Source organism: Vicugna pacos, chromosome 12 (genome assembly GCF_048564905.1).
Source record: "Vicugna pacos chromosome 12, VicPac4, whole genome shotgun sequence".
Taxonomy (NCBI): Eukaryota; Metazoa; Chordata; class Mammalia; order Artiodactyla; family Camelidae; genus Vicugna; species Vicugna pacos.
The window spans coordinates 2,261,473-2,277,751 of NC_132998.1; the positions used below are offsets into that span (position 1 = coordinate 2,261,473).

Consider the following 16,279-nt stretch of genomic DNA (forward strand, 5'->3'; position numbering starts at 1 on the left):
TAGCATTCACTTCTTGGAAACCCAATTAGTTCATAAGTTAGGGACTTTTACATGTTCTTTATCATTACAGATAGCATGTTAGGGCATAAGGAAGAGACGCTGTAAAAAAAAAATGATGGGTTTGAAGATTCTACTTTTACTATTAGTCAAATTTTCATTAATTGTTGAATTTTTAATGCAAAAAATTACCTGCCAAAATTTCGGTGTTTCGTGCAGCTATTGTTTTAACTTTTATTATTCCTGATTCAGCAGCCTGCAAGAATAAAAATAATTAGAACATAAAACTTACTATCAACATGAATTATCCAGGGAAAAGAAATCATATATGATAAAAATCTCAAGCACAGTGTCAGTTGCTATTATCTCTTTTATTTTCAAAATTTCAGATACGAAAGCCTAGTAGTGAAACACACATTAAATGTAATGAAATACGATTAATTTGATTATTCACATGCAAACTACAGCATCTTGCCTTTCTCTGCCTTAAAGTGCATAAGGAATACCCTAATCTCTACATTTAAATCTTCAGAAAGTAAAAATAATAAACAAAAACAAAGCTTAATAAAAAATTTTAAGTTTCTCTTTCCCACTTCACACCTCTCTCTAAATTATGGAAAAAAAATTGCAAAACACTAAAAAATCAAGTAAAACTGTTTTGGATTAGAAAAGAATAGATAACTAGAAACTTTGTCATCACTTTTAGTTGCATTTTTTAAAAGCAGCCATTCATTTCTCCTGCCGAAAACACTTCAACACAAGTATGTTCAGCTGGCAGTACCTGAAAGTCATACCGCATTTTCTACTGTGCCATAGAACTGTGCTGTCCAATACCATAGCCACTACCTATATGTGGCTAGTAAACACTTTATATATGGCTAGTCTGAACTGAGCTGTGCTCTAAGTATAAAACACACACTATATTTTGAAGACTTAGTATAAAAAAAAGAATGTAAACTATCCCTTAGTTACATTGATTAAATGCTGAAATGATAATATTTTGAACATGTTGGGTTAATAATATATATTATTAAAATTAAGTTTTTCTCTTTTTACTTTTTAATGCAATTTAAAATTACATACATGGATTGCATATGTGGCCCCATATTATATTTCTACCAGAGAGTGCTGACATACAATATTAATATCCAACTTCCATTAGAGAAACTCAGGACATTTTTACTATCAAGAAACATGCCTACTTTATACTTACACTGGTCCCCATACCTCCAAAAATAATACATAAATACTGATAAGTTATACGTTCAAGTTTTCCTATTAATTTGCTTGCTACTTGTTCATTTATTTTGTTATCTCTTGCTGTTTGCTAAGGGACAAGTGGTAGAAGGTTCTAAAGGTTTAAAAATAATTACAGAAGAACCCAGCGTCCTATGGGCTATTAGGTTGAGGACCAGTGGATTAATGCATCAAACAAATAACACATTGTAGGCTATACAATGTACAGTAGACCTCTGTCATTTTCTTGGCTTCCGAGCATGTGAAGCCCTTGCCTGTGCCTGGAGAATTTCCAACTTCATGAGCTTCAATGCAAGACAGAGCCTATCTTCCACTATTAAAAATTGTAAATAACAGATACTTGCTTTCGTACATATCCTGGCAGCCTATGCTTTTCCAAATAGACACACCCACCAGGAGTTTTGAATATGGAGGTTAGCGGCACAGAAAGGCAGAAACAAGAAGGAGTTCTTCCTGACAACAGCAACAGTGGAGGCAACACGGAGTTTTCAAGGGCAGGGAGGGCAGCAGAAGCATGGGCGGCGTGGAGGGGCCAGCACAACCATAGTGCACACAGAGGCACCCCGTCTGCTCAGCAGAGACGGCAGTAATGGTCTCGCTGGCATGAGTTCTGCTGTGGTTCTAGCTGTTCAGCCTCCCTTTGTTCCTGTATTCCTTCCAAGGCTGGCTCCATCCAGCCTTCTACCAATGCTGTGAGTTACTCAATACTCTATCAGTAAACTTCACTTCTGCTTAAATCAGTCTGAGTCAGCTTTCATTGCTCACAACTAAGATGCCTAACGGATACACTAGCACATTCTTCTACAACTTTAAGAAATGGAAATATCCCAAATTAAATGAACATGGTTACTAGCAGAAAAATATACTCAAAATAAATTACTTCAGGGAAAGATGATTGATTTTCTGATTACCTGGGTGCAGTGCATATTAGAAACACCAGAAGCTTAAAAAAAAAAAAAAGTCCTGAATCCCAGGTTGCAACAACATTCCAATTAAATCAGAATGACTGCTAATGGGAGCCATGCATTGGTATTTTTAAAAATTTTTAGGTGATTTCAATATGCAGTAAAATTTAGGAGGCCATTGTAATAATATAAGGAAGAGTTGATGGTGGATAGGCCTGAGGTGACAGCAGTGGAGATGGTAAGGAGTGGTCAGATTATGGATACACTTTGAAGAGGTACAAGTAACAAATTTACTATTATAAAAATACAGTAATACTGAAATTATTACATACTTTGTTACACTCATACAACCCATCTCAAACTCTCCTAGATAATTTTCTTACTGAGCCAACTGAAATTAATCTGTCGTCACTGAGATTTCTTCTACCATCATTTTCAAATGTTCAGACTCTCCCTCTCCTCACTATGGCCCTATGTACCTCGCATATTCTCAAATTCAGTATTTCCTTCTGCTCAGAAACAACAGAGATTGATCAAACTGAACCATCATAAATCCCAATCTGTCTCAACTTTCTGAATTATAGTCAGTTTCCAAAATCAATCCTGCAGCATGCTAGATGCTAGATGTCAGCAAAGGATTTCAAATTTGCCACACTATTTTGATTTCCTCAGATAAAGAGTCGACCCCTATAAGTGTAATAAGTAAACTGTAAGTATAAACTATGTTTAACAATTATTTTTACACACACATAATAAGGAAAAGAATAAGGAGTGGTTTTTCCTAAGTAGCTCTGAAGTAGCAAGTGTTTAAAAAGCTATATAACTAGTATTTTCATTCCTAAACTCAAGAAATCACCAAAAGGTTTGTTACCTTAGATATAATTAGACATAACTCATAGCTCCTGGTTTTTTACATCCAATTTTCCATTGTCAGACTTTGCAACTGTACCATCGTATTCTCCTAGGTACCCACGTTGCTGGGAAGCTGTGTATCATGGTCCCCCTAATCACTGCAGTCCTACTTCATACCTATACCTAGCCCATACAGAGAGTGCCATGTATAAATGGAAGCATTTGGATTCAGATTTCCTTCTATTGTCTGTGTAAAGAAGAGTCTTTTAACTTCTTGCTTTAAAAGTATCCACTACTCTGATCAGACACTTGTATATCCATAGGGGAACTACTCAAGGCAGTCTAATATTTTTATTTCCAAGGGCAATCTATGAGTTGGGAAAGAAAGATAACAGTATTAAATGCACTGTAGCATTTAATATGTTAGTCTTAAAATTAATCTATCTCAGGAAATACTTTTTCTCTTTCTCAATATTCTTTGTTTACCCAAATAGATATACCCACCAGGGATTTTGAATATGGAAGCTAGTACAGAAAAGCAAAGACCAAAAAAGAAAAAAAAAGCTGATTCCTCTTTCAAAACCACAAAGAATATCCTTGGCCTCACGTCTCAATAAACTCTTCCTAAGCAATCTGAAGCCCACGGTTTCAATTATTTTCCAAATGCTGAAGCATCCTAAATTATATTCCTGTTTCTTACCTGCTTCCTCAACTATAGGATTTACTAACCCATATATTTAACAGCCATCTTAAAGATATTTGAAACAGATATCATCTCTCAGACACACCCAACTTCCACCTCAGCCCCAGAAAAACCTGCCGCTTCTTCCTATAACCTCTATTTTTCTGAACAGCAGCAGCATCCATCCAATCACTGATCAGGCATCTGCATAGGAGCTGCAACTGTTCTTGCTCCAGCAACTAGCTAGTCCATGGCACACAGTAGGTGTTCAAAAACTGAGTCATGAACAAATGAATAACTAAATAAATGAGTGAATGAAGGAAGAAATGAGAAAATCATCTGTAAAGGTAGTTCATGCATGCAACATATGGAAGAGTAACATTTAAAGTGGGATTAAAGGTAGCATTTTAATTTTAACAAGATGGGCGGAGGTGATTCCAGGACAGCAAAAGGAACCTAAAAAGCCACAGCATGGCAGAGGGAAACAGTAGGGCATATTTGGAGAATGAATAGCAGCCAACAGAGTTTGGCTGAAGTATAAAGGCATTTGAGGAAAAGCTGAGGGTGATGAAGGAAGGTTGAGAAGAACAAGAAGATCTTAAATGCTAGGCTGAGTTCTATAAATAGAGTATCCACTGAGAATTTCTAAGGCGCTGAAGTATATTAATCTGGTGGTAACACAGAGAATGGTCTTTTGTGCCATTCATGTGTATCAAAGGCATAAGACTGGGACCTGGAACTAGAAAAACAACAAAGAAAACAGAAAAAAGGAGATGTTTGTTAGAAACTACAGAGCTAGAAGAAACATCTAACAATGAATACAATGTAAGGAGAGCTGAGGGACAGAAGATACCAAATGGGACTAAGGCAAGCAACAGCGATGAGTACCTTGAACAGAATGAGGGAAATGGGACAGGACAGGTTTTGAGAAAAGTAAGTTCAATTACACAAAGATCTATCTGAAGTATGTGAAAGATACTCTGGTAGATGTGTTCAACTGATAGTTGGAAACACAGGTCTAAGCTCAGTAAAGAGAGCAGAGTTAATTAAGTAGATTTAGGAGTCATGAGAATTGTGGTAAAGCCAGAAGCAATGGCCAGAAATACTAAAGGGGTGAGCACAGAGAAAAGGTCTCAAGACAAAACTTTGTGTATAAAGAAAAAGAGAAAAAAATACTGAGGGAGGGAGAAGAAATAGGAAGGTAGAGGGTTACAAAAGTCAAAATGAGGATGACAAATAGTAACAAATAATAAAGCAAGGCGGACAAGTGGGAACAATGGTAAAAACAAGTCAAGTATGTTTTAAAGACACTTGCAGCATGATGAGATGCAGCCGTCAGAGACGGATGCACACGGATGCACAGCCCAATTCTTCCACTTTGTAGCTTTACTACTGTAGGCAAGTTACTGCACCTCTCTAAATCGTAAGTTTCCTTACAGCTATAAACTTGCAATGGCATGTTGTAACAGTCAGTGGAGGCACTGTTCCTAGTCTAATGGAAAGATAACATTTTATTCGACTGTTAGTTAACTTCAAGAAGATAAAGACAGTTTCTCATTCATTTTTAAAATTTCTTGCCATGCTTTACACTTAAGAAACTGATAAATTTCTTTTACATTATAAGAATGATAGTAAGGCCTCTGTTTTGTACGTGGTTGAAAATAAGTTATGCTTATATTTTAAAAAGGAAAATACGTCCATTTTTGAAATATGTCTTCCTTTTTGGTTGACTGGCCTGAAACAATGTCTTTTACTTCTATGTCACCAAAGCACAGTGCTAAGAAAATAATCAATACATTGTTTTTCACTAAAATTTGTTTTCATTGACCTTTGCTCTTTATTCATTTTTATGCAAGTAAAAAATACCAAAACTTAGTAAAAAAAAAATAAGCTATTATATGCTTTACACTTAAACAATAAATTTCAATGGTTATGGTACTAACTTTCAAAAATATATAAAACATGTTATAGACTAACTGAAAGCTTTTTAAAAAGCTCTCACTGTAAAATGCTCTTAGAATACTGCAGTAAGCTTGTAAAATTTTCCTAGAAGTCCTGGTGAAAAAGCTGCTACTTATAGAACTCTTGAAGTTAATACTAAAATATGTAACAGAAGAAAATGAATTTAATGGGACCTTAGGAATCTAATGTACTTTTTAATAATAAAGTCAATAGCAGCATAAAAAGAAAGAGTAGAGGCAAAATCAAAGATCACTAGCAGGGCTACACAACTAACTAAAACTGCATTATATAGGAAAGTAAGTCTTGACAAAAATGATTTATAACTTATTACCACACTTGTTATATTGTTCTGACTAGTGTTGACACTTTTTGAATACATTATGAAAACTAATTAATTCAATATATAAAATATGGATTTATTCTTTATGCTAATGAAGGAAAAAACACAACTGGTTGTATCATGAGCAAATTTCTCGGACCAATGTCAACCAGAAAAAAACTATGGTACATAAGAGACCTAAACAAAACCAGCTCCCAATTAAGTATGTAAACATTATTCAGCCTGTATTCTTCACTGCCTGAAAATGAGATCTTTGCCCTACCAGAAGAGCCAGCTGACTTGGCCCTCAGTCCCCAAATAGCTGGTTAAGGGGGGAATCTGGTCACGGGGGGCACCGCTTTCTCCCCTCAGCCAGTTAATGCATAGAAACGCCTGACACTGAGGAACTCCACCACAGAACATTTGCTTTTTTAGGCAACAATCCCTGCCAACTACTTCTACCAGTCCTGAATGGGTAAGAAGAAACTTCAAGTACGTAGCCTGGGAAGACTACCTACACTTTATCATACTCTCACTGATTCCACTTCATTAAAAGAGAGAGAGAGAAAAAAAATCCATCCGAAACCCTAATGTGACAACCTCAAGTCAAATGACCTTCGCTCCCTCTTCTCTTCTATGACCCCCTCCCCGGGCTTTATCATCTTACTTGGTAGTCTGAAATTCAATATCCCCACTTTTTTTCCCAGTCCCTATCTTTCTAGCTCTTTCATTCCCCAATTCCACTGCTCTTGGATTAAGTTGGTCCAATTCAGTTAAATAGCTGCTAGTGCCTTAACCTTTCCACCTTCCATTCAATCAAAGCTGTCTTGGATTTCCTTCTTTGGGAATTCAACCTAGATCTCACGATCCATCATCATTCAGCCACTTTTCCTGCCAAGACTCTGAGGTGTTCCAAGTCAATTTCCCTCCACTTCTCCAAAGCTATCCACTGCTCCCCTCAAACTTCCTATCCAACACTTCTTTTATCACTAATCACTCCTAGCAACAAGCTCCTTTCCTATTTTACCAAGAAAACAGAGCAAGACCAAACTGTCCACAACTTGCTATCCCTCCACTAGGCTCTTCATTCAAATTTGTCACATTCAAATCCACTTTTTCTTTTTCCCTTCCTCTAACAGAGGGTAATGTATCCCTTCTCAGACTGGAAGTCAGTTCATACACCCAGGCCCTTGAAACTCCAGCTTTCTCAAGGACCTCGCTCGAGCCCAGTGTTCGCTTTCTCTCCCATGTCCTTAACCTTAGTCACCCCAGCTGCCCCTTTCCCTTCAATGCTGCTGTTTCCCCAAGTTCCTTCTTTAGCCCTGATATTCTCATTCTATACACTCTTCCTGGCCCATTTATCTACTCCCATGGTTTCTATTAACTGCTACTCCTAAATCTGAAATTCTAGACCTCCCTCTTCAGTGCCAGACCATCATTTTCAAACACTTACTACACTTACTGGTCAGTTCCACTTGGATATCACACATAAATCTTAAATTTAATATTCATGACTACTCATTTTCCCCCAAGACATTTCCTCCTCTTCGTGCTTTACTCAGTTTCCCAAGCCAGAAACCTCAGAAGCATCACAGTTTTCTCATTCTACATTACAAAAAAAGGTCACTATGCTCTGGCAATTTTACCTGCTAAATCTCTCTAATCCATACTGTCTCTTTCACATGTGTCTACCACAATGCGAGCAACTTCCTGTCTATCTCTATTGCTACCTCAATGCAGACAATCACCTCTTTACAAAATTTGCTCTCTTTGCCTCAGTCTCAATCCCCTCCGATTCTCCCCACCAATACTGTTAAGGTAATGTTACTCAGTATAAATCTGATCATGCCACTCTCTTAAAAAGCCTTAATGGCTCCCAATCACCTTCATCATGAAATTTATTTTACATGGAATACAAACATGTGCTATTTCCTCTGCCTAGAATGCCCCCTTCTTCTGTTGGCTAGCTTCTACTCACTCTATAAAGACTCAGCTCCACAATTACAAACTCACTCTGATCATGGTTCTAGACTTACTTAGAGCCCCTCATTTGTTTCCACAGAGTAGTGCCTGCAAATAGAAACGACCAAAAGGGTTTTATTCATTAAATACATAAACACAAAACCTCAGAGGTTACTGCTTCTGAAGGCCACTGAATGAATATAAATTATAAAGAAGTGATTTACAAAGCTCTAAAGTAATTTTTAAGACAAAGAAAAAAAACTTCTCATACAATTATTTCAGAATAAATTAGCTAGTACACTTGTGCTTAAAAGAAAGTTATACTGCTGAAGTATGAAGATTCATATCTAAGGAAAATAGGAGGGGGGAAAAAAGACTGAATGTATTACTACCTTCATTACAAAATGACAGAATGAAATTATAGCCACTATAAATACAACTTAACATGCAAATTGTTTTGTAAATGAAAACAATTAAGATGGAGAAAACTATGAAGAATATCCAAAGTAATAAATATCAGTAAGTAAGCCATTATCCTTTATCAATACTCTTTTCTTCTATTTTTCTAACAGATTTGAAATCTTAAAAAATCCAGCTTATCATTAATTAAGAAAAAAATATTAGAGCCAAGTATTACGGCCAAAAAGGTAGAAAGTATTAAAACTTAAAGACTAAACATAGAATGTCTCACTTCATTCTACCTTTTTTTTAAAAAGTAATGGGGAAGGAGACAACCCTTCTGAAGCACATATGCAATCAGCCCTGTATTCTATTAAGTTCTTGAGTAAGCTTCTAAGTAGCCCAGAACGAGTCTTTTTCAGATAATATCTGCAAAGATACTGGGAGAGTGAGTGTTAAGCAGCAAACCAGTACACAGATAGAAAAGTTTCTTATACTTAGACAAGTTTTGCCTTAGTGTCTACCAAGTACCACCCCTCACCTCACTCCAAAAAAATAAAACTTATCAGTTCCTTTAAGAACAAAAGCCAAAATATGGCACTGCTATTAAATTATGACGGAAAATTTAACTCAACCAAAATACTTCTTGAAAATCAAGACTCCCTCCTAAAAACCATCACTAATCACTTCATTCTTGTTTTAAACTTGTGACACAGTCAAGGTCATTTTTTAATTCCTGAAGGCGGGCCCTAAGCTTATTAGAAGTGCCACTGGTTAAGGAGTCAAAGTTCTTAAAGCCAACAAATTCTTATGGTGTACTATACACAAAATTATGTATCAGAGATAATCATGCCAAAAATTACTTTCACAATTTTTGGTGTGATTACAATTGTACCTCAAAGACTAAACGAAATACATCTTTAGCTAAGGTTCACGTAAAAGAAGCGAATTAGCTTTCTTGAAAGTTCCTAGATTAGAGATGGATTGAGTTCTAGAACTTTGTAAGTTACTTGTTTGGAATTCTGAATGTATTTTCCAATAGAAATAACATAATAAATGGCAATTAAATCCCCAAGCTAGCTCACAAAGGTCTAAAATATAGAGGAATCACTGTGTTACATCAATTATAAGACCTGGGATTAGTCAGTTCTATAAATTATTGTTAAAATTACAAAATAGGATTTAATATTTTCTAAATGAGAGCAATTAGAACAGACTTTCTTTAAAATTCTTTAAAATTATTTGTTACAACTCTCAACAGAAGATGATACAGAAAAATAATGAAAATTGGTATCAAAACAAACTACTGAATATCTGAAATTAAACTTATCATAAAAGTTATCTTTCCAAAAGTGGCACATCTCATTTTCATCACTGGGTAGGTAATATCTGCTTACTTTATTAAAACAACAAACAAACAACAACAAAAAAACTAGATGGAGTTTCTTGCAGACCGATGAGACCAAAGCACTTACAGAAGTTAAGGTTCCACAGTTAAGTGTGGTTGCTGGTCCTTCTCTAAATGACAATCTGAAACATCTGCTTACAAATCTTTCCAAGAAACAAGGGACAAAAAATTCGAACAGCCAATCACCAGTGCATTAGAGAAGCATGGTGGAAATGGAAGGCTTATCATAATCAAATCTAAAATTCCAACATATTGCTCCATATGCTGTTGAAGAAGGAAGTCAACAAGTCTTCTTACTTCCTGGTGACAGGTGTTAAACGCTGACCATGGGTATCTATGGAAACTTTTTAGATTCGCTTCAGTGTATTCTGTTGTAAATCATAGCCACCATTCATTATTTACTGGCTTCAGATGAGTATACACAATTCCCCTGAATCATAGTACAAGTTATTCATCAAAAAAAAAAAAAAGAATGATTAATGATGGAAAATTATTTTTAAAAGTTCTATAATAGCTTTAAAAAAAGTTAATGTTCCTTAAAAGCCTAAAATTCAAACTTTATTGTGTAAGTTCTAATTATGAAATTGCAGTAGTATACCAAACATTAAGTAGAATAAAATTTAAATAATTGCTTTTACAAAAATATCACTTAAATATCTTATTTCAGGAATGAGAAAAGAAATTGAGCAGCATTTAAAAAAAGTTTAAGAGAAATAAAATGACCGCTTAAGAGAAAAAGCCAATAGTGACTAAATATTAGTAATTTCAATTCAGTAAATGTTTGGATAATTTAACTTGTATACATTATTCACTTGAGCCTGTTTAACAACACATTTTTTTTTTGCTGTGACGACTTTTTCATCATAATCTAATAAATCTACCCTTTAGTCCTATTTTACATCTGGAAAAAAAAAATGACGCTCAAAGAGGTTAAGTAGGATGTCTTGCTGTTTTGCTAGTGGTTGAAGTCAGTTGTATTTGACTCTAAGCCCAAACTTCCCAGTACAGTGTTGCTCATAACAAGGCTTAATATAGTTACTGTGCTCTTCAATATTTATCCGAAGTCAAGTGTCTCTGGATAATTTACTACTATTTCATGAGACTGATAAAGAGTTAAGTTGTATGACACGTGACAAAAAGGAAATCTACTTTTAACTGAGTGATATATACAATAAATGTGAGGGGCACACTTTGTACTACAACTATGATCATTAGTTTTTAGAAGCAACAAACATAAGTTTTTCAATCCTGGCGTGGCTAGCTTCAAGTTTGAAAAAGGCTAGAAAAGGGGAGGCTACCATACACCTAGGTGAATTCGCTGAATCTGCTCACTCTGCCAACTTCATTCCTAAATCTGGTGGACAGAACAGTAGAAAAAAAATTAAAGCGCCTCACACTTCGCCAAAGGAAACTATAAAAACACTTGTGGATCAGCCCACTGCCTCGCAAATATGGAAATGTGAAGGCCAAAGGAGAATTAGACAGGACTGGAGGGTGGGAGTGAAGGACTGGGTCGAACAGGACTGGGTAGAACAGGACCTGGTCTGCTCACTGTGCCGTTTCCCGACGTCGCCGGAAGCTTACCTCCTTGACAGGTGGGAATTTCTTCTTACATTCCAGGGACAAGGCCCGTAAGTCGCTCTGCATATTCTCCAGCAGCTTCTTAACCGCCTCGGGGCTGTTGGTGCCAGACATGATCCACCTAGCTTGGTGCCAATTTCTGAGCGGCGCAAACGAACTTCGGCACTGTCAGCTCCTCGGGGTGACAGGCAGCTCCCTCCAGGTGTCTCTGGCCTTTGGGCAGTCCGCCCCTTGGGCTCCACTGGGGCTCCGCCAGGCCTGGGCAGCGAGCCCGAGAGCCCCCCGCAGCCTCCTCGCAACTCCCTCGGCTCTTAGCCGAGGGGCCACCTCGCAGTCGCCCCGCCCCCGCTAGGCTTCGCCGGCCCTAGCCGAGGAGCCCACAAAGCGGGCAGGTCCCTCCTGCTGACACAGGCCCGGCCGCACCGGTTGTCACCAGCCAACCTGGCGAGAAGCTTCACAGCCGGCTCCCCTGATCCCCCAGACTCGCCGACGCCATTAGCCGAGTGGCCCACAATTCCGAGCGCGGCCGGGACACGTCAGCTGCACTTCCGGGCACCGCGGCCACCGCCTCCGCCGCGGCCAACCCGGTGGCGAGCCGCAGGGAGGGCGTGGTCAGGGGCGTGGTCCCGCTCGGGGCTGGCCCGGATCCGGGCGGGGGCGCTCTCCCCCGCCCACTCCCGGCACCGGAGCCAGCTCCGGGCACCGTTCGCTCAAGGTTCGCTTCCTCTTCGGTGACAAGTGTCTGAACAGAGCCCAGGCTACTCCATGGCCCCAAATCAACGCCTACCTCCTGTTAATTTTTTTTTCCCAGCTGAGGACCTAAATTGCAATTCCTCCATAGAGTTGAACGAAGCATGCTGGTGCACTTACTGCGGAGCAGTCGCTTCTTCTCCTAACCTGTAAAATAGAAGATTAAACTGCCCTCTGTTCCAGACCGTCCGCTGGTTTCCCATTTTACCCAAAGTAAAAGCCCAAATTCGTCTGTTAAGCTGCCTGGCGCTCTGCAATCTGTGACGTCCCATTCAGTGCGTGTCTGTGTCCCCGCTAAAATGAAAGTGTCAGAAGCGTTGGGATTTTATTTTTTCTGTTTTGTTCCCTGCGGTATCTCTGATGTCTTGCACATAGTAGACGATCAATAAATATTTGTTGAGCGAATAAATACCCTAGTTTAAAAAACCGAGTTTTGATCTTCATATAAGGAGCCCAAATAAAAGCCTTCATTAGATCTGAAGTGCCAAATACTTATGAGGCAAAGGTAAAGAGAAAACATCGGCTGTGCTTCTCCGAAGATCCAGGTTAGTACACTTTTGTCTAAGACGTTTCGCAGCTACTGAGTAAGAAGCAAAGAAAGGTGGTGGGAAAGCCTGAACCAGGGCAGTGGTAGAAGATGAAGAAATGAACACCTTCAGACAATTGAGCTGATGACACCTTTACAGGATGGAATACAGGGACCTATGAGATTGTCAGTGGGTGGCAGTGTTTGTAAAATAAAAAAAGCCTTGCACCACAAGTACTTTGTAAACAATTTTTTTTTCCTTCTGAGATGAAGCAAAGCAAGGATGGGTGAAGCTGGCAGAGGAGGTAATAGTAGGGAGGTCCTAAAACAGTAGTTTGGATCATTTGTGCCTGTTACACTACTTTTGGGAAACTTGATGGCTATATTGAAAGATGTGAATTTAGGGGGAGGAACTTTGGTGGAATATGGGAACACGTGGCAGACATTATTCTTGAGGTCCATGGGAGCTTTTAAAAATGAGCCTCTAATAATTGACCTAATAATCTAGGATCAAGATCACAATCAGTGCCTTTCCCTATGTAGCTGATTTTTCTATTGAAATTTAATTTTTTATTATTACTAGCAACTTAGGCATGCTTGACTCAAAATCATCATCCTTAAAGTCTTTTACATCTCTACTACTATATTGAATTCAAGTAGAATTTGTTCATTAAAAACACTTACAATAATTGGAAAGGTAAAAATAGTCTTAGTGTGTAACAATTACCTATATCTAGTATTCCAGTATTCTGTACATTTCTTCTCAAAAAAAAAAAAACCCCGACAGTTTTCCATATATATGCCTAGAGAGGTTTTACTGTCCCAGAAACAATACATGGCTTGATGCCAAAACCAAGCAAGTTAGCAGAGGTAAAAATAATTTTTGATTCCACAAGTTAAGAAATCAGCTAAACTGAGGAGTTAGCATGCTAAAAACAGAATCACTTCTCCATTAGTAGGAAAAACACATTATTCAAATATGTATTATTGTTTTCAAGTAACTCAAGAAGTACTTTCAAAATTGTAGCCCATCTGTAAATGTTGGTATGAGTGTAATGTGACTTCATTGAAAATTACGATAATAAATGCCTGATAAATTTAACCTTATATTACCATAAGTAATGCCTTCATAGCAATATCAAGTTAAGCCTCAGGCTCTGAGATCAAAAAGCCCTAAGTTTGAATCACCACCCTGTTAGTTACTACCCAAGTGATTACAGCAAATTACTTAACCTCTCTAATCTTCAGTTTCCAGTTCTTTAAAAGGAAATACAAGTACCTTCTTCATGAGGTAGTTCTAATATCTGAATGAGATATTACAGGTTAAGCACAATGCCAAGCACACATTAAGTATTGAGTAAATGTTTTAAATAGGTAGTAGAGAAAGGTGACTCTTGAGATCATTACTCATGCTAAGTCTTTTATTAAACTGTAAATAGACTTAATTATAGCAAGTTTTAACCTTCTAGTTGAAAATTAGGAAACTCACCTTTGTCTAAACATTTGTTATGACTTTTTTAGAAAATTTATCTAACAATGAGCATGTATTCATGTGTAACAAGAAAACTTGTCTAATACTTTGAAATACCTGTCTCAGTTTAATGATGAAATATAAACACTACTTAGTCTACCATTCATTCATTTTGTCATCATTCATTTATTCTCCTCTTGGACTTTTCTCTTTCACCTACTCCTTAGATATTAGTATTTCCCAGGATTCTATTCTCTGATCTCTTTTCTCCTTAATTTACTCTCCTGGAGTGATCTTAGGCACATCAATGACTTCAGTTACTACCAATCTATTGATACCATCTTGTACAACCTCCATATTGACAAATACCAATAGAATGTCCCAATTAATCAAAATACCACAACTGAGACACCATCTGGATTTCTTATCTAAGGAATACAGGTAGTTGTAATATCCGCTAAGAGATGAAAGTGCAAACTTCTAAAACTTCCAAATACTCAGATCTTCTAGAATATATAACATCAGACCTTCTGGAAACTTCACTTTCCCTTCCGATCCTAGCTTACATGCATAAAGCTTGACTGGTCTTATACATAGCCTTCTGTGGAGACTGCCTCACTCAGGCAAGGTAGTTCATCAATCTCAGAGTTAACACAAGGTGCAACGTGATAGCTAAGATGCAGTACAGAGGCTATTCAGATACGAACAAATCCTATACCCTCAGCTTCCCTAGACTAACCAGCCTCATCCAAGTACATTCCTAAAGTTAGTGCTTTGGAAATAAAACAAGAAACTGTTGGCCAGGTGTCTTTGAAAGTCATGACATCAAGCCCTTATACAGACGTTAACTCTAGAAATCTTTTGAGAGATCCAGATACAGTATTCTACTGCCTACTAGACATATTTACCTGGAAGTTTCATTGGCACCTAACACTCCTCCCCAAAAAGGAGCTGGTCCTCTTCATACACCACCTTTCTCAATGAAGAGCACCATCATCCATCTGGTTGCCCAGACCAGGAAAGTAAGAATCATACTTGATTCTTCCTGCTCCCCCATTTACCACAGCTAAGCTGAATCCAATTCCATTCATTCATCCTCCTTTGTCACCTGCCAGTGCATCCATCATCATCATCTTTAAAACAGGTTCCAAAGTGTCATCCTCGCCTCTAGGTCATTTTCAGTTTATTTCCACATTGGCCCTAAAATGAGAAATGGGAGGCCCTTTTATAATTATTGTTTTAAGATTAAAGTTCAAAATCCTTTACATGGACTAGTTCGATTCTTTTGGATGCCTCAGGCAGGAGGGGTTCAAAGAAATAGTGCGTGTGAAAATAAGAGAGAAAGGAGTTTCAACCACAAAGCCGGGACCTATGGGAACACGGGGAAAGCTTGGCTTCACAGAGCCTGGTTTGAGAACTAGAAAGCCCCTTGACATCCATCACTGTTTGATTAGCCTCAGCAGCAGATGTGTTTTGCTTTCTTCTCCCTAGAATGCTTACTTATGACCAAGACACAGCTAGTCTCTGGCTCTGCTTAGATTCCTCCTGCCTCTACCACCCAGTTACCTCACTCCAGTTCTACACACCAGTGACGTTCTGTTTTCTTTTGGCTTCTCCTTCCTCATGACTTCAGCTTCCTCATGTCTTCAGCTACCTCATGGCCTCTGCTGCTTTCCTTATTTCTCTGTGTCTATTTAACTTCTGTCTCACTACCCTGCCAACAACATACTTCCCCTTTACGTGTCACATTCGAATTTCTAAGGAGAAAGAATCTAAGTGGTTCGGCAAATCGCATATACTCGGTATATTCCAATTTTGCTGTGCTTTTTGCTGGACCACCTAGTAGGTCACTGAAAAGATGAACTGTTTTGGGAGCAAGGGACATGCCTGGTTCAGACAGCTGTGGTAAGGGTGATTGGTTTATGTGGTCAAGATAAGGGGTTCACATGGTACAGAATGTGGGCATCTGTGCTGAAGAAAATGTATCAGAGTTCTGTGAGTTGAATAAATTAATAAGTATTGTTACTTGCAAATGTGTTTGTAAATGCTTCCTTACCCACTTTTTATCAGTAACATATTTTAATTATTATTTATAATCTAAAGTTTTCATATTTAGAGGTTAAAATTGTTAAATTCATAAATAATAGCTATTATGAATTTAATCTTAGATTTACTTGAGTCTCACTCTATTATTTTTCCTTTGTCATC

General features: G+C 37.9%; 1 protein-coding gene across 2 annotated transcripts in view; it reads right to left on the reverse strand.

Moving 5' to 3' along the window:
• MON2 (MON2 homolog, regulator of endosome-to-Golgi trafficking) overlaps positions 1-11,840 on the reverse strand; it is a 100,207-nt gene extending 88,367 nt beyond the window's left edge. For both annotated transcript variants that reach the window (XM_006218072.4, XM_006218071.3), the window contains exons 1-2: positions 11,328-11,840; positions 190-253 (exon numbers count right to left, since the gene is read on the reverse strand). In XM_006218072.4, the coding sequence (XP_006218134.1) occupies positions 190-253; positions 11,328-11,438 (175 nt within the window). In that variant the 5' untranslated portion in view covers positions 11,439-11,840. The remainder of the gene's footprint in view (positions 1-189; positions 254-11,327) is intronic.
• Between the last annotated feature and the right edge of the window lie 4,439 nt (positions 11,841-16,279).